This window comes from Acinonyx jubatus, chromosome A1 (genome assembly GCF_027475565.1).
Source record: "Acinonyx jubatus isolate Ajub_Pintada_27869175 chromosome A1, VMU_Ajub_asm_v1.0, whole genome shotgun sequence".
Lineage (NCBI taxonomy): Eukaryota > Metazoa > Chordata > Mammalia > Carnivora > Felidae > Acinonyx > Acinonyx jubatus.
This window is the reverse complement of record NC_069380.1, coordinates 177,313,577-177,333,366: the sequence shown is the minus strand read 5'-3', so window position 1 is coordinate 177,333,366 and position 19,790 is coordinate 177,313,577. Positions and strand designations below refer to the sequence as shown.

The following is a 19,790-nucleotide window of genomic DNA, read 5'->3' as shown; positions in this document are numbered from 1 at the left end:
CTATGAATATAAACTTATCTATCCTTTTAATTATGTCAATATTTGCTTTGTGCATTTTTAGGCTATGTTTTTAGACACATACAAAATACAGATTCTCTCTATTTTTCTGGTGTATTTACTCCTTTATCATTATGAAATAGCCTTCTTCATCTCCAACAGTGTTACTTTTTTAAAAGTCTATTTTATGTAGTATTAACAGAATCACACCAACCTTCTTTTGGTTCATATTTTCATGGTATCTTTTCCATCCTTTTACTCTCAATTTGTCTCTATCTTCATGCTTAATGTTTGTCTTTGTATAAAGCATATAATTATTGTTTGTTATTTTATCTACTCTGCCTTTCAAATGGAGGAGTAACCTGTTTACATACAAAATAATTGTGATATTTCTGTGTTTAAGATCATCTTCTATTTGTTTTCTCTTTGTCTTATTTGTCCTATGTTCCTTTCTCTTTCCTTTTACCCCTGATTTGAATGAATCATATTTCTCTTTGTGTCATTCTATGTCCTTTCTTCCTCTACTAGGCTATTATATCTTGTAAACCATTCTTTCTAGAGGCTATCCTACAGATTGCAACATGCATCCTTGATTTGATAAGGCAATAAACATTAGTGCTATTATCACTTCCTGGTTAATTCAAAGATCTTAGAACACTTATACTCTATTGACCCTTCCAACTTTTTGCTACTGTTTATATCTTAAGCTTCTTTTAATCTGCAACTGCCAACTCCCATGTCTTTCATGACATTGATTTTTGAAGAGACCAAGGCAGTTGTCTTGTAGAATGTCCCACCTACGGGATTTGTTTATGTTTCTTGGTTTCATTTAACTTGGTCCTCTACCCTATCTTCTTTTGGGAAACCAAAAGTGAGATGTAGCTAAATTAGATGTAGGGAAGACATATTTAACAATACAACTTTAAAGGCAATGCTCTGAATTTTATATTGTCATGTCAGGGACACAGTCATTCTAACCTCATAATATTGTATAGATTAAATGAGATGGCATATGTCAAGTGTCTGTGATGCTATCTGACACATAGTAAATAAAGAACACAGTTTCTCACTCTCAGCACTGTTAATATTTTAGATCAGATAATTTTCTGTTGTGGGAACTGTCCTGTGCATTGTAGGATGTTTAGCAGCATTCCTGACCTCCACCCATTTTACACCAGTAGCATCCTCCAGTTGTGACCACCAAAAATGTCTCCAGACATTGCCAAGTATTCTCTGGGTGGGGATGGGGGGTGGATTGGTCCCAGTTCAGAACCACTGGTAAGGAACAAAAACCCAAGTATTTGATAAGTATTCCACAAGCACTAACCATCATGCTTTGTGCAAAGCTCTGAGATTAAGACCTAATGAAACAGGATTTCTGACTTCAACACATTTATGGTTTTGGGGAGGAACAATCAGGCAAATAGAGAATTAACACATGGTATGATCAGTGCTGTCATAAGGACAATCATTGCTGTATGTGAAGAGAAGCACCTTACTCAGTCTACAGCAGAGGCCTTTCATGGAAGAATGAAGAACTCAGATTTGAGACGTGAGGGACAGAATTCTCTCCCGTTCCTCATTAAGGCTCAAGAGATCAAACCAATAAAGACCATTCATAATGAAAATCAGTACTTCAGAAATGAATTATCAAAACCCATAACATTTCTAGGCTGTATTTCAAAGTATGACAAAGATGAATCTACCACAAAATATGGAGACACAGGTAAGGGAAGCCAGGAGTGAGAGCTACAGATGGCACAATCAGCCATCTACTTCTTTAGCTGTTAACAACAAATATGTTACATTTTTCCATTCTATAGCTCTCATCTGTCTGGGAGCACACTGGAAAACCAACACCAGAATAACACATCAGGATAATGTCACATACACCCTCCCCCTCACTGACACTGGGAAACCCTAACTAAAGGGGCCCATCTAACTGTGCACACTGAGCCAGCTACCTCTACTTCCATTCTCCTTCTTGCCCAACCATTTCTTTAGATCACTTGCACTATAAGTCAGAGACTGGTTACCTTTTCACTAACCCCATTTCTTCTATTTCCTGGGCATATAGCTTGATTACCTTTCCTAGCCTCTCCTGCAGATTACTGTGGCCACGTGAACAATTTCTAATCCAAGGTATATAATGGTGAAACTGATATATACTCTTTCTAGATCTTGCCCATGAAAACCTTACACGTGCAACCCTTTTCCAGTGGCTTGATTCAGACACACATTGGTACCTTGGAAGCCAAGGTTTAATGATAGCGGAGCTGAAGAGTAAAAGGAGTCTGTGTCCCCAACTCTCCCCTTGAAGGGGAGAGGCCCAGAAACCAAGAACACCCTTACTGGGTTTGATATGAATAAGTGGTAAACTTCCACAGTGTTAAGCTGTGAGATTTGAGGGTTTATCTAGTACAGCAGCTAGCATTAGCTTCTTAATACACCAAAGTAGAGAAACAGCCAGGTTTACCCTGCAATTGTAATCCCCTCAGTCCCCCAGACATGCACAGTATTTCAGCTGTGTTCACCATGCCAAAGAAAAGTGCCTTTTGCCAGCATATTTCACTGATATTCCCTGGAGTTAAGTGCGTATGTGAGAGGCCATTTGCAGGGCCACTGCTAAAGATCACACTTCATCTAATGTCCGAGCACAGAAGTATGAAAGGGTGTGGGACTTTGATGTCAGACAGATGTGGCTTTGAATTTTGTCTGCCCCCCACCCTTGACATTTCTTTGGCTTCACCTCCCTGAGCCTTTGTTTCTTCATCTGCAAAATGAGGGTAGTAACACCTCACAGGAATTTTATGGGGATAAAATAACAGATAGCACATAAAACATCAGCATAGTTCCCAGCATGTCTAAGGCATTCAATTAGTTCCCTCCCAACAATCATGAAATGAATAAATTAGGAGTTTGCTTACCCTTCTAATCAGAAGACTAAGCAAGAGGTGGCCTTTTCACAAAGGACTGTACAGGGGCGCCCGGATGGCTCAGTCGGCTCAGTGTGCGACTCTTGATTTTGGCTCAGGTCATGATCTTACAGTTCATGAGTTTGAGCCCCACATCGGGCTCTTTGCTGGCAATGCGGAGCCTGCTTAGGATTCTCTCTCTCCTCCTCTCTGTCCCTCCCCCACTCATGTTCCCCCCACCCTCTCAAAATCAATAAACATTAACATAAAACACAAGGGATTATATATTTTACTCTTCCATAGAAATGTTTAATATCTCATACAAAGGAACCAGGTTCAATAAATACTTTTATTTTTCCATTGGTCTAAATAAGGAGAAGAATTTAAAGTTTAAGAAACTTAAAAATATAAATGTAAACGGAGGCAGCATTCATTATTTTTAGAACTCTTTTCCTTTATAAGAAATAAATGTCACATTTTTTAAATGTTTATTTATTTTTGAGAGAGACAAAGACAGAGCATGAGCAGGGGAAGGGCAGAGAGAGAGAGGGAGACACAGAATCCGAACAGGCTCTGGGCTCTGAGCCGTCAGCACAGAGTCTGACACGGGGCTCAAACTCATGAACCAAAAGATCATGACCTGAACCAAAGTTGGACACTTAACCGACTGAGCCACCCAGGTGCCTCACATTTTTAAACCAACAACAGAACATATGCTGACCTATGACCTACAAGGAGAGCAATAAATGGGACGGCTCACACAAAAGAGGAGCAATAAAGGGTTTTGCTGGATAATACCTGTGTTGCCCCAGATGCAATGACTCCAAGGGAAAAGATGGCGGATCACAAAGCTAACATGGTGGTGGCAGGCCCTCCACCTCACCCAACCCCATCTCTGTAGACGAGATTTGGCAACAGGTAAATCGAACAGGATCCTTCTAGGGAGGATGATGGAGCAGGGAGCTGTTGCAGCCCTATTCCCAACTGCAGGAGAAAGAGGCTGAAATGTCAGGCCATCCAGGATGTGGAGGGAAACGGGGAAGAGAGCCGCCCACCAGCATGACTAAGTGCTCCTGGGGACAATCCCCACTTAGAGCGCAGGAAGCAAATCTCCAGATGTTATGAGCTGCCAGATGTGATTAACTGAGGAAAGGTGAAGCTGCCCACTTAACCATCTGAGCAGCACCCCATCAAAGTGACCCAAGAGTTTTCTGCAAAGGCATTAATCACCAAAACAAATGGAGGCTCCATCCATCTCCATCCCCACCCTTCTTCATCTCTCCCTCTGATAGTCAGAACAGCAGCCTATTTTTAAACCCTGGCACCACATTCTCTCCTGGAAACATGTGGGCTCCCTGACACAGGCTGATGCTCAGAGGAGATACAGGCACACCAGCGGGACTGCCCACTCTCCCATCCTTCTCCCGTGAGGGGCAGAGGGGGTTCAGGGAGGAGAGGGCCTGACGAGGGAGCCTGCTACCCATGCAGGGGAACAGAGCGTATCTGACACTGGCCTCCATGGCAGGGATAACCGGCTTCTGGCTTCCTTCCTCTGCAAAAGGGAAGGCTGAGGCTTGGGCCAGAAGGACCCCTATGTACAGATACCAATAGCAACGGCTCAAGCCTGGGAAGAAGGAAAACAAAGCCCAGATGCCAAATCTAGCATCTTTTGAAGAGAAAGACTTTAAAAAAATAAAATAAAGCAAAAGAGTTTAAAAGGATCTCCATGTCTCTTTAACATGCATCTGATGTGCTTTAAATAAAACAGCAAACATTTTATTAAACATTGGAGACTTTTTTTTGGCAAGGTCGCAATGAAGTCAATTCACAAAAAAAAAAAAAAAAAAAAAAAAAAAGACTTTTCAAGAAAGGAGGTTGTATTATACTTACAATCGCTCCAGCTGCTTCAGATCCTGGAAGGCGCCTCTCTCAATGACGCTGACCTGGTTGTCTTCCAGATGCCTAGAACCACAGAGACAGCAGCGGTCAAGGACAAGCGGTCTAAGGGGTCTCCATGCTAGGCATCAGGCCCAGCGGGCATGGTCACTCAGCCCCTCCCACAACACTCTGCCCTGCCCCCCGCCCCCCAACTGGGATCAGTCTGGTGGGACAAGATAATTCACATGCCAGCTTGGTGTCACGGTAACCAGGGTTTCGCCGCCTGCACACTTCTACCTGACAGATTGGTTTCCATGCCTCTATTTTAAGAATATTCTCAGCAAATGTCCCCCCAAGCACTGCAGGATGTTGCACAGAAAAGGAAGAGGTAAAAGCAGCTTCTTATGAAAACCACACATATATTCAGCATCTCTTCCCTTGGAGCTCCCTCCTCTAAGGATTCAAAAATACTTCATTAAAAAGGGCCTTCTCTGTGCACTGTCTCTGGGTCACCTAGCAGGAAGGGTGACCCTATTGTTGGACAACTGCCCATGCCAGGAACTCTGCTTGCTCAGGGCCTGGCTGTTCCCAACATCTGGGTGATGGTCATAAAAGCTAGTCCAGCCACAAACTCTGCTGACCTCCAAAGTCCTCCACTAATTAAGTGAGGTTGATTCCTGCATACGCCATATCCTAAGAATTGAGTATACAATGAAACATTTGTTTTCCTAATTAAAAAAAAATGGCAGCCTAAAATGGATTAGCTGAACAGTAGGGAGGGGAAATATGGAGGCTGCACAGTTTCCATCTAGGACTAACCCTGGTCACTGAATGAGACTTAGGAGGATGCATCTGTGATTGGAGGATGTTTGTTTGGAAGGTAGAGTCTAGGGTTCCTCTGGATTAGGCAGGAGGAGGGGTGCCCTGAAGCACCTGAAGGAAAATCAGAAGGACAGAAGGAAACTTTAGGGAAGGTTTGGCCTTCATTTCAAAACAACTGCATCTATGCTAGCCCACCACCTCCAAGGCATTTTATAACCCCTATACTTCTTGGGCTTAACACTTGGGTCTTTGCATTTATTTTCAAGTCCATCTTTCCCACTATGCGTAAGGACTAAGAACGTGAGAACTTTTTTTTATATATATATATTTTTGAGAGAGAGACAGAGCATGAGCAGGGGAGGGGCAGAGAGAAAGGGAGACACAGAATCCAAAGCAGGCTCCAGGCTCTGGGCTGTAAGCACAGAGCCCAACACAGGGCTCGAACCCACAGACTGTGAGATTATGACCTGAGCCGAAGTCACATGCTTAACCAACTGAGCCACCCAGGCGGCCCAAGAAGGTGAGAACTTCTGCTCGTCATCATATTCCTAGCCCTAACACAGTTGCCTAGCACAGCAGCCACCTAATAAAGGCTTTTGACAAATGAAAAGCTAAAGAGGACTTTGGGCTGCATAACATATTGATTTTATATCAAGGAAAAGTCTAGTCTAGGATGTATGAGGTGTCTGACTGAGACTATCAGAATGATAAGGGTATTTTGTTTGGGTTCAATGACATTCTACATTTTTGTGAGTTTTTTTTTTTTTTTTACAAATAATTAAAAATCACTATCACATCACATCACATCACATCACATCACATCACATCACATCACATCACATCACAAAAGAAACTCCTTTTGAAAAATCAGCTCCTGCATTTCCAAATACCAACAATTGGCGGGAACTGAGTATGGGGTCAGGCAAGGCACACAGGCTCCTCAGTCTTCCACCGTCCTCACCTACTCCAGTCTGTACATTCATGTTACTCTGCCTCTGGAGGCTGGCCCTCCTTACTTAACAGATATGGACACCATGTAGCAGGGAGGCTAAGAGACTCACCCAAAGAAAAATTATTTGTATATTGGGTAGACTCCCTAACTCCCAGTCTGGTGTGCTTGCCAAATCTGGCGTAAAATCCCTTTCCTGCTTTCTTACCGGCTGATGGTGTGACATTGGGCTATCTAGTCAACCTCTCAGGGACTCTGTTTCCTTTGTAAAATTAAAATAAATACATACATACATACATACATACATACATACATACATACATACATCACATAAGTCCTTGTCTGAATAAAAATGGAACCGAGTGTATAAATTATCTAGCCCAGGATCTGGAGTACAATTAGAGGCTTAATAAATGTTCTTTTTCTTCCCTTCTCTCCCTCTCCATTTTGCCATATGGCAAGGAGTGCCTTGGAATGCTAACAGACTCACACTAGCACATCTTGCTAACCAGGGAGCTAGTTCAATATTAGTGGCTGGGGGTTTGTTTAGCTAGGTTTTTACTATCAATCAATCCATCACAGAGCTTGTGATTACTTCCCAATAATAACAAGGAGCAACACGATGGGGACTGAGTGTCATATTCTCACTGGGTTTCTGAAGGAGTTTAACTCCAACTTCCTATGATGAATCTTTTAGTTCTGCTTCTTTCAGAAAGGGGGGTAAAAAAAATGCAAATATATCTTTGTTAGATATCTTCCCCTTCTCCACTTTGCTCAGGCTCTGGGAAGCTAACATTTATCACTTCAAGAAGCTTCTCTGACTTTGGCTTCCAGTTGGGTTTAGCCAATGGAAGTCACCAGCAAGAGATGAGAGGGCAGGACAAAAGTGAGACTGAGGGATTTATTGCCACCTCCTTCCCTGCCAAGTCATTTCAGCTTGATTGTGTCCCTCTACCTAAGACCATAGGTCCAATAATCAGGTAGCTCCTACCTTTGTAGGCTTAGATAACTACTTCCTCCCACTGCTCCTTGAGGCCCAGAGGGCTGCTGGGGCTCTTTGTTGTCACTATACCCAGGAAACTGCACCATGTCTCCTTGGTTTCTCTTAACTTTGCCCACACTTTGGTAAATAATTCTTTATTTAGCTCTGAGTGCCATCTTTTTCCTGCTGGCATCCTGACTGGTAAGGTAGCTAGGGTTCCTTTCTAGATCTAATTCCTAGATCTATCAGAGTCCAGCCTAGTACCTGACTTTTAGAGGCTCAATGAATAATCAACATTTGATGAATCAATGAATCAGTGAATGCAGACGTTGTGAACCTTCCATCCAGAATTCTAGGCTGGGATGCAGTTCAGGAGAATGTGCTAATGCCACTGATATCACTCTCATTTTACTGACCAGATGCAGGAGGTCAGGGATCCAGGAAAGGCTGGAAGACCAGAAGGCTGTCCATGGTTTGAGTCTGTTCTGAGTTAAAGACACACAGACTGTGTTCATTTTCAGCTCTTTTGGCACTGTTATTTTTTTAGTTTTAACACTGGATCAGAATCGGAAATCGCCCCTTGTGATGATGGCTGGGTGGATTTTAACTCTTTTATTAACCCCATTTGGGATAAAGCTGGTTCCCACATTGTGGGCATAGCAGAGTTCTTGCAACAGACTACTAAGAAAGGGAATATAATTGATACCACCAGAAGAGATCCTTCCTCACTCCCACTCTGTGGGACAAAGGATTGTTATGGGCAATTCTTATATCTTCTTGAATGTACTTTATTTGGGGAAAATTGCCTTTCGATGAGACCAAAGTTCCCTAATCTCCATTTTATCTGCTTTTGCCCATTCACCTGCACTGTATTAACAGTTCTGCATGGAAATAGGTGGCAAACTCAAATTATTAAGGACTATTGAGTCCTTTCTGGCTTCACTATAAATTGTAAATAAGAAACAGATATAGGGAATGTGCTAAGGTGTGATGAAAGCTTTTCTAAAAAGATAGTTGTCTAGGTTACTCAGCTGAAAAGAATAGAATGAGGGAAAATATGGTTTAAATGTCTGGGTATTTTACTGGTGTTAGAAAGCATTTCAGCTATCCCACCTAGCAGATTCTTTCACAGTAATAAAGGGCCACTTGAATGGAATTGTCTTTGAGTTGATAAGGAAGGTAATGAAACACAGTATATTAACAGTGTCTATAAAGCAGGGGAGGGGCAGTGTTTTGGCATTGGTTATAAAAATAAGAAGAATGTGCCAATTAAACAAAAGATAAACTGGAGTCAAAGAAATGCTGTAGATCATCCAGAGGATATTAATATGATCTTTTGTGATTATTTTAAACTTTCTTATTTGTGGAGAGCAGATATGGAAATCGGAATTTTTATTAGTCTTCTGATGTAACAAAATCAAAGGGTTTTCTTTGCTAACTTGGTTAGAAAATGAAACATTAGGCAAAATTTCTGACTTATGTAAAAGGAAATCTCTTACAGATACAGGGGGCGGAAATGGAAACAGAGAAGTTACATGTTTGTTCTTTAAGCTGTCAAATGACCTGGAATCAGGAGTTTACTGCCTCTATTTCTTCAATAAAATTACCCTGAAACTGAGCCATAGAATTCCCTCAACCTGTCCCAGTCTCAGTTCTGACCCACATACATCTTGTGAGAGCTGCTGGTCATTTCACAGACACGTGACTCCTCAGGACAAAAGAAAGACTGGGCAGAGGGTGGAGTCTCCCCCTTCTGCCCTCCACCTTCTCTCCCCATCCCCCAACACTCCCACCCAGAGGATGGTGAGAGAAGCATGAACATGTCACAGACTGGAGAACACATGAAGGGGAAAACATCTATTATCTGGAGGCCTGACATTCAGATCCTAGTGCCCCCACACACTGGTGTTCAGGGAAACTCACATAAGCAACTTACTCGCACATCAGGGCTGCATTTACAAAATGGGTAGGCTGTTTCTTCTTGGTTTTCTAAAATTTCTATAATGTAAATGGACAGCAGCTCTGCACAGAGGTCAGTAAGAACATGTTCAGGTTTCTGATTTCTCTTCCACATGGTTACCTGCCATGTGAAGCTGGGACAACTAAACCAACTATGCCCCTTATTTCTCCTGGTCAGAGAGGAGTTAATAAGCACATAACACAGAGCTTGGTCTGTGAAAGGTACCATATATACATTGGTTGTCATCACCATCATTACTACTATCTACTTCTCTTTTCTAAATTTTTTTTAGTTAAAAAAAATTGTTTTAATGTTTATTTTTGAGACAGAGAGAGAGACAGAGCATGAATGGGGGCAGGGGCACAGAGGGAGGGAGACAGAATCCGAAACAGGCTCCAGGCTCTGGGCTGTCAGCTCAGAGCACAACATGGGGCTCAAACTCAACGACCGTGAGATCATGACCTGAGTGGAAGTTGGACGCTCAACCGACTGAGCCACCCAGGCACCCCAGTACTATCTACTTCTCAATCAGGAAAATAACGTAGCACAAGTAATATTCCACAGGTTGCAGTGAGAATAAATAGACTACATGAAAATGTTAAAACCATAAAGCATTAAATGCACAATTATAAGAGTTAGAAGAACTTATGCCCCCCAAACTCATATGTTGATGTCCTAACCTCCAGGCTATCATAATGTGACCTTATTTGGAGATAAGGTCCTCACTGAGGTAATTCAGTTGAAATGTGGTTATTAGAGTGGGCTCTAATCTGACTGGTGTCCTTATAAAAACAGAAAATGTAAACCAGAGACCTGCATAGAAGGAAGAAAATGTGAGAGACTCATCAAGAAGACAATTATCTAGAAACCAGGGGTTCCCAAGGCCACCAGAAGCTAGAAGGGGGGGCTAGATCAGATCCCCACCCTCTCTCAGCCCTCAAAAGGAAACCAAACCCGCTGACACCTTGGTTTTGGATTTCAGGCCTCAGAAACTGTGAGATGATAAGTTTTGTTGTTTAAGCCACCCAGTGTGTGGTACTTTGTTACAGCAGCCTTAGGAAACTAGTATACTACCCATTCCTCATCTTACACACAAGAAAACTGAAGCCCACAGAGGTACAGTGATTCACCTAAGATCCCATGGGCAGTTAATTCTGATGCAGGACCAGAACCTGGTGCTTCCTGTCCCTACCACAAAATTCATTGTATTACAAAGGGTTATTGGTAAAAAGGAGGTGGCTTCAGATACCAAGACTTTAGTTGCTGCTTCTAGTAGACATTTGCCATCCACAATTCCATAACACAACAAACACCAAGGCAGTGGCCAGATGGCCCAAACGGTGCTCCAGGTCTGGAGCCACACTTATGGGTCAAAATCAACCTCTGAATAAAGTAGGAAAGAGGCTCCAATTGCTCCTCTCCTATACCTCTAAATGTCTGAGACTTGCCAATAGACAAGCCTTTAGGCACATTCTTACCACTGACAGATTTAGGGACAGGTTAAAGTGTTCAATATTTAGCAAGGAAACCTGATATTCCTTGCTCCCCTTTTGCACCAATACCCGTCCCAAATTTTGCTACCTGTCTATACAGCTGTGGGTGTATAACAAGGGCTCTGACCCTGTCTGACTCTCCCCCTCCCTCCTCTCCTCTTCTCCATTAGGCAACAACATAAATAACTTTTGTTCTGATTGCTCTTTTAATGCACAGGCTGGAGAAGAAATTATAATCTCTATGGAAGAGTAGCATGGTCAGTCAACCTGACATTGCTGTCATCCTAGAAGCTGGGCCTTTTGATTTATTTGTGAATAGCCCTCTGTTTTCCCTGTCACTGGAATTGACTTCTTCCATTGGTCTAGCCCAGCCAGCAGCATGGAGACACAGAATGAGATACCTGTGAAAACCTGGGTACACTAATGAAGTGCTTTCTGCTACAGAATGTAAGTCCTGTCACCTAGTGCATACGGGTGTGATGTCAGGGCAGCAGAACATTTTCACCAGGCCTAAGAGTTGAAAATGAAATGCACTGGAGAGCCATGCGTTACTTACAAGACCCGGAGGTGCTTGAGTCCAGCGAAGTCCATTTTGGTAATCCTGGTAATATTATTTCTGTCCAGGTCACTGCAATGGAGAGCAGATCTAGGTCAGATTTTTGCAGGTTACGTTTATGGTCTATTCAACCCAGACAGTCTTGAAGGAATGCTGCTTGTCAAGGAAAAGGTAATTCCAATGATTAATGTCATCCCCTGAGCATGCCCAACCAACTTAAGGATACTGTATGGAATAAGCCATCCATTATATATGTAGTAGAGCCCTGTTATATTTAGCTTCCTGGCTTCTGTTGCCCCTTCTTTGGGTAAGAACTTTTCTTTGGAAGTCCCCTCCCCCAACTCTCAGATCATGTCACATAAGTGAGGCTTGCCCCTCTTCCCAGCTCCAGGCTAGGCTTATAAGCATCTTCACTCCCTCTGACCACAGGAATTGTTTCAGGAATGCGTACATGACTCAAATTTCTAACAGCTCTCTCCCCACTAGGTTTCCAAGCTGTTCAGCACTGCCAAAAGCCAACTTGCCACTATGAAGAGAGAGTTTTCCAGAGTCAAAAGATAAAGAGACTGATTCCTGGTGCTATCTTATGAGTATCTGGACCTACCCATGCTGAAGCCAAATACTTCTGTATTTCAAAATCACATGAGCCCGTCTATCCCATATCCCTATTATCTTTAAACAGTTTGAGTTGAATTTTCTACGACTTGAAAACAAAAGAATCTCGACTGACTTTGGTACCTACCTAGGTATTTATTTATTTTCCAGCTAGTTTGTAAAGTCCCTGAGGACAAAGATAATATCTCATTTAACTCCATACCCCAATATAGAAAGTATGTGCCTGGCAGAGAGTGGAGGTAATTTTACTAATCTCATACATTAGGTAAAGACAGCTACATGAATTGCTCCTGCAAAAATGGTCCCAAAGAGAAGAATTTGCCATGGAAGAACTGAAAGCATCATGGTGATATTTCTGTTGGTGAAAAAGGGTACCATGGGTATTAGGACACCAGGGTTAGAGAAAACCAAAGTCAAAAATGAACCTATGAACAAGTTATATATCTATATCTATATCTATATATATATATATATATACCTATATATATATTCTATGTTTACTAAAATTATCTAAGAAGACTAGATGCAAAAATAAATAAACGAGTAAGACCAGGAATAATATGTTACAATTCTTAATAATAGATACTGAGTGATTAATTCTATCTACTATGCCTTTTTGAGGCATACTGTAGTTTTGGTCATACTGTAGTTTCAACAAGGTATTTGTTTTGTTTTGTTTTAAGATTTTTTTAAAAAATATTTTATTTACTTTTGAAAGAGAAAGAGATGGAGACAGAGCGTGAGTGGGGGAGGGGCAGAGACTGAGGGAGACATAGAATCCAAAGCAGGCTCCAGGCTCTGAGCTGTAAGCACAGAACCCAATGTGGGGCTCAAACTCATGACCGTGAGATCATGAACTGAGCCAAAGTCAGACACCTGACTGACGGAACCACCCAGGCACCCCTCAACAAGGTATTTGTAAAATGACTTTGCTCCTTCCTGAACATTCAGGAACTAAGAGGCCATTTTCCCCATGACAGATCCCCACCCACACACTCACTATTTCTTTGGTTTACCTATCCAGGTCCTAAAGTTGCCATCCATCAGTCATGCCTCAGAGGGACTTGGGAGCTCTACAGCTGCATAAAGGGAATGGAGACACAATCTTCAGGTTCTCATACTTGGTATGAGGAGGGATTATTCTCCTGGTATTGAAAATAATATCAAAAATAGAAATCAAGTGAGTCCTTGGGTAACCTCACCTGGGAACCACCTCCCTTCCTCATCCAGTTTTCCACTAACAAAAATAGCAACCAAGTTGTTTCTTAGCCAGCCTGTGATGGAGTGAGGCAGTATATAGTCTTTTCAGATGTAGTGGAGTGCTGGTAAAAGGAAGAGCAAGAATTACACAGGAAAATGAAGAAAGTTGCTCGTGTGAGGGTTAGAAACGAGCACATAGACAGGAATCTCATGCTTATCCTCACTCTGAGTATTCTTCTCACCTCCGGTCTCAGTTGGGACTGATGTTTGGGGACACTGAAAATTGCAGATATGACAATGCATCTCAGGGTTTAATTACCAGGACACAGCATGATATCTTAGCAGCTTGTGCTGGTGGCTATCGCACCAATATTTTCAATTAATATTTATTATGTGAAGGGGCACATAGTGTGCTCTGCTGAAACATTGAGGATTTCAGGGGGGACGGGTCATAGGGTTGCCCCAGGCACATAGTCCATGTTTGGGAGGCGGAGCTTCAGAAGCAAGCAGCCCTGAGTTTGACTCCCTGCCCTGCCACCTAGTGAGTGACCTACTGGTAGTTCACTTCATCTCTGAGGCTCAGCTATTCCATCCACAGAATGAGGGTAATCACCTCAACCTCCAGAGCTTTTAGGAAGGTCAAATGAGATGACACATACGCACCGCTTATCCCAGTGCTTATCTGGCACTTGTTAAAGACTCAATCGTGGCAGCTACTGCTACTGTAATTAGTTGAACTGCATCCCTCTTACCTGCACCCCCCCACTTCCACTCTGAAATTTCAGTGCACCAAGAGCTGCTGCCTGCAGCACCTCAAATTCTGTGCCTACAGATGAATCCTGGGATCCCCAAGAGACTATCTTCCTACAGATAAAAGAGGGGCGCATTTTGTGACCAATAAGTGGTAGGATGGCACTACCAGCAGGCCCCTCACGCTGCCTCTCTCTCACATTTCTATGACACCTATTTCCATATCTTTCCCAGCCCCACCAACCGATGCACTGCCTGACTGCCAGGGAGGAGGTCAGGGAACACATTCATGGGCTTTGAGGTGGCACAGGTCAGGGTTCAAATCTCTTCCCCATCCCCCCACTCCCAGCTGGGTGAGTTTCAGTATTTTACTTAACTTCGCTGAGCCTCCATGCTCTATGTCAGCCCCTCCTACTTGCAACCTTCGAATGGCAAGAAACACAAACTAGACTGCCAGCATGCTTGGCTGAACATAAGAATTCATTAAATGGACACTGAGAAGAGGCTGCAGTACCTCATGCGCCCATTGCTCCCCCAGCCCCCCCGTCCCAGTCCAGGCTGCTCTGGAACTTTAGCCAGATTTCTTAGCCTTCAGCTTTGGCCTTTGAGGGAATTAGTATATCTTAGCCTACCTAGCACGAGTTCCAAACCAGCTGCAAGCCTGCTCATGAGATGGGAAGCCACTATGGTTCTAGATGAGGGGTAGGGACGTGGGGTGGCAGGAAAACATGTCTGCAAGTTGTTTCTTTGACAAACCTGCCATGGACATGTACAGTCTGTGTCCCTCTCCCTTGAACCTGAGCGGGCCTCGTGACTGCTTAGACAAGCCTGGGGTAGGAATGATGTGGAATTTCTGAGGCTGGCTTAAAAGAGGTAAGAAGTGACTGCCTGGCTCTCTTTCAGAGCACTTGCATGAGAGTCCTCAGCTGTCACGTTGGAAGACCAGGAGACCTAGAGTCGCCACTGGTTAAGGCCACGTAAGAAGACCAGAAAGAGAATACAGAGAGAGACAGAGAGGTGCTGAAGGAGCCCTGGTGGTTCCACCCTGGCTGTTTGATTCTTTCCAGCCTGGAAGTCAGGCACGTAAGTGCAAACACCTTTGAGATTTTAGCTCCAGCCACCATCTGGGTAGGACTTATGAGAAATCCTGAGCCAGATCACCTAGCCGAAGTACTCTTGAATTCCTGCCCACAGACACTATGAGGAAGAATACTAAAGTGAGTCCTGTGTCTTAAGCCATTAAGTTCTGAAATGAGTCATTTGGCACAATACAGATATGGAAGAGAAAGGAAGAGAAAGACATTTTCTGAATATTTAATTTACCATTAACAATGGAATGCCCTTCAGATAACTCTCAAAGGCATGTCCTTTCTGCCCCTGACTGCCACTCTTGAGATCCTCAGTCCTGTCATATGGTCAAGGATGGATCACAAGGGGCCAAAGATACCCTGTCATCCTAGGAATGAAGTGAGAATTGGCCCTCCTCTCTGGTTCTCAGGAGTAAAGACTGTGTAATTAAGGTTGTCCATCCCACCAAGTGGGCCTTAGGACACCATGAGAATCACCCTGGTGTATTATTAGTAATCACAATAGTGGGTACCATTCATTGAACAGAGCCTGGCAAGCTGTCCACCGAACCATTTTCCCTGTCTGGTACACACAGTGTACATTTGTCAGCTTCTCTGGCAGGTAGGTGCAACCATGTGACTGAGTTCTCACTATTACGTGGGCAGAGGCAATATGTGCTGCCTTCAGGCCTGACCCATAACACTTCTTGCTCAGTCCTCCATGCTCTTTCTCTTCCTTCATCTTGGGCTGAATTCAGTAAATCCAGTGGAGGACTCCAAGACTGTCAGACAGAAAGAACCTGAGTCCCTGAATGACTTCACAGAATAGAGACCCTCCCTCCCCTGTCTCTCCATTTACCCACATAAAACTCATTCAATAAATAATAATTCACATTCATAATACACATTCAATAAATAATTCTTAAGCCTCTGAAATTTGGGGCCTATTTGTTATAGCAGTCTACATGGACAAATGCAGTATCTTTGAGTCAGGAACTTTCCATCTTTTTTTTTTCCTTTTTCTTTGCAACAGGTTCTGAAACGTAAGTGTTATGATCTTCCTTCAAGATAAAAATACTGAAGATAGGAATTAACAAAAGCTGATGTTTTGGGGCCCAAACTCTGCACCAGACACTGTGCTAAAAACTGTATGTTCATTCTCTCTTATCCCAGACAGCAATCATATGTGGTAGATACTATTATTACCCCATTTTTCACATGAGGAAGCTGAAGCATCCTCTCTTCCATCACCAGTCTAGCTTAGATTTTACCAACAAAGCAACTTGCCATGAGGTCACACAACCAGTAAGGGGCAAAGGCTAGGATGTGAATTTGGGCTCTCTGAATGCAGAAGACAACTGTTTTTTGTGTTTTTGTTTTGTTTTGTTTTGTTTTTTTTAAATCACATCACGCTGTCCATCTACATCTAGAGTCTAAGCATTTTCTACTGCATCAGGTGAACTTCTGGCAGGAAGAAAAATGAATGAATGAATAAATGAATAAATAAATAGAACAGAGCAGTACAGAGTAGAATTTCCCATCCCATCTTGAAGAAAGCAAAGGGCATTCCTGGTGGTTTGGCTGCTTCCCTCTCCAGCCAACAGGGCCCATTTCCTCTTTTGTCTTCCAGTGAGGTCTGGGCCAGTGGGAGTGCTGAGCCCCTCTGCAAACTCCAGGGGGGAGTGCTATCTTGCTGTTTTTGCCCATGTCTGGTTTCTGCCATGATGCTCATCATCTACCATATTGCCTCCATAAACAGGCATCACCATGGTAATCTCCAGCATTATTTTCCCCCATCCCAATCAGTGAATCATAAACCAATGCTATGAGTCGCAGCTTTGTGGTATTTTCACATCTGCTTGACACCTTGGGTGGGGTAGGGAGGGCAAGGAATTCAGAACAACACTGGAAAAAATGAAACAAAAATGTTCTAGGGCAGACTACTGTTCCTAACTTGGCATATGTATATTCACATCCTTCTTTTGATTCATTCTGCGGCATTCCAGCAAAACATTCTTTTTGCCATGGCACATCTGGGAAGAGGAAGCAGTAAAAACAACCTCCAGTAAAATAGCATAGTGTGGAGAAAAGGGCATCAACACCAAACCCAGAAGATGTAGATTTGAGTCCCCTCTTCCTTCTCAGCTGTGTGACTTTGGGAACATCACTTAAATCTGTTGAACCCCAGTTGTTGGTATTGTTGTTGAGACTTTTATAAAATATGACCAGGAACACCAGCTCTATAGGACTATCAGAAGGCTCAAGAGATAAACTGTGTGAGGAAACACTTTCTAAACAGCATTTGGGGTGGTTAATTTTTCACTCACAGCCAACAACTTGTTGAAAGAGGATGCAGAGGTAGAAGTTAGGACTGGTGTCAAAAAAAGATGTTTCTGTGTGAGGGTACAATGTACAGAGTTAGAGAACATACCATCAGTTCAGATAAGACCATCTGCCCCTGCACAACAAGTATCTACAGAGTGCTGCTTTCTGGGTTTCAGGAAAGAAGACTCAGTATAAGGTGAACTTGGAAGGGTTACCTCACAATGAATTAATTCCCTCTTACAGGAGTATATAAGCAGAGATTAGTAGTTAACTCATGCCAGACATGATGTACTTGTGATGGGTAGGAAACGGGACAACATAACGTATAAAGTCTTAATAATTTTAAGATCTATAACTCTTGTGTTTTGGGGGCCCAGAACCAAGTGGCCTTAAAAAATATGGCTTAGACCTTGCCCTCAGCTTGGAGTCTAGTTGAGGAGATGAACTGAGACTTGCAAGCTACTTAGAGAACAATGTAAGAGTATGCAAAATTTAGATGTTAAGAGATGTGGTTTAGATTCCATGGAGAGTGAACAATCAAAGATTTGAGACTGCTGTGAGAACAGGAGCTCAGAAGACCTGGAGCAGATGGGAAGCAAGTGCATTGTGATGGGGTGGTGACAGCAAGGGCCATGATAGGAATCACAGAGAAGTGGAGGGTCTGAGGACAAGGAAAACAAGCTTCTGAACAAGCCTTCAGACAGTGTGATGCATTCACATTCCAGATCCCAAAGCCGAATCTGGGGATTAGGAAAGTGGTAAGAGGGGGCAGAATTAACATGTCTTGTGGTCCAGCCTGACCCCTTGTTTACCACTAGCAAAGAACAGGTTCCAACCAAACCAGAATAACTTAGTGGAGGGGCTCTGACCTCAGTTTCAATTATTCGCTCTCTACCCTGGGAAACTAACCTGATTGGACCACATTACAGGGCTGGCTCTTGTGTCTTATTTCGCTTTGAGTTGAGCAGCAGATAGAGGAAGGGAACAGAGTGAGGACAGTGTATTTATTCTCCTGCTTCCCTCCCTGAGAGGTCATCCAGGTTAGCTACTGTCTCCACCAAAGGTCACAGTTCCTCTTCATGACTGACCTCTTCCTGGTTCCAGAACATTTTGCCTCCTCTCATCTCTTCTGGCTCAGGGGCGGTAACAGCTCTACTGCTTCTAGTCCTGGTTCCCTGAGCCACACCCAGTTTCTGAAATAGTCCCTTTATAAATCAACCTTTCTGGAATAATTCTAATTTGAGTTTTTCTACCGGTTTTCTTTTTCTGACTGATATGATACATCATTCATTCATTCATTCATTCAATAAACTGTCTTAAGCCTTAAGTTTCAGCTACTATACTAAATGTTGAGATGCAAGTGTAAACAAGACTGGTATGGTCTCTGACCTTAAGCAACTCAGAGTTTAGTAGGAAAAATAGAAAGGATCAATTACCACAGGCTGTGCTAAATAGTCTACACTAAGTGTTGATTAACTCTGTCTGTAAAGGGCCAGATAGTAAATAATTTAGGTTTTTCCAGCCATATTTATTATCACAACTATTCAATTCAGTTGTGTAGCATGAAAGCAGCCATAGACAATACACAAACTAATGGGTATGGCTGTGCTCCAGTAAAACTTTATTTACAAAACAGGCTGAAGGCCAGGTTTGGTCTGGAAGCTACAGTTTACAGACTCCTGTTCTATACTGTGCCAGAGGTATAAACAAAAGCTTATGGGAGAGTATAGAAAAATCATGTTTTAAGGGTCAGGAAGAGCTTCCAGGAAAAGGTAATGTTTTAATCGAGACTTCAAGGATGAGTTGGCCATGGCCAGGTTGGCTGGCATAGGACTATGTGAGAGGGAGGAAAAGGATTCTAGGTAAAAGAAAGAGCACGTATAAAAGCCTAGAGGCATTACCTGAGGATAATTGCAAGCAGATTTGTTGGGCTGTTAAAGCATGTTACAGGAGAAAGCAGGACATTCCTTCTCTCCATCTTTCCTTCTTTCTTCCCTCCATTTGTTCCTTCCTTCCTTCCTCCCTCCCTCGATCCCTCTTTCTGTCCTTCCCTTTATCCTTCTTTTATTCCTACAATAGGCCTTTATTACACACCTACTTTGGACCTGGTACTGTACTTATGACTAGGGATAGTGTGTTGAACAACAACAAAAATAGTTCCCTTCTGGGAACTTTATTCTCTTAGTAATCATGGCAGATAGACTATAGGGTGGGTTACATGATCCCTGACTCCTAGTACTAGCACCCTTATGTAATCCCTTCTCCTTGAGCAAAGCAGGAC

At 42.9% G+C, this 19,790-nt stretch overlaps 1 protein-coding gene across 1 annotated transcript in view; it reads right to left on the bottom strand.

Annotated features, from left to right (window-relative positions):
- Positions 1 to 19,790, bottom strand: part of SLIT3 (slit guidance ligand 3) — a 590,204-nt gene that overhangs the window by 532,893 nt on the left and 37,521 nt on the right. The window contains exons 2-3 of the mRNA XM_027034042.2: positions 11,553 to 11,624; positions 4,803 to 4,874 (exon numbers count right to left, since the gene is read on the bottom strand). Of these exons, the coding sequence (XP_026889843.1) occupies positions 4,803 to 4,874; positions 11,553 to 11,624 (144 nt within the window). The remainder of the gene's footprint in view (positions 1 to 4,802; positions 4,875 to 11,552; positions 11,625 to 19,790) is intronic.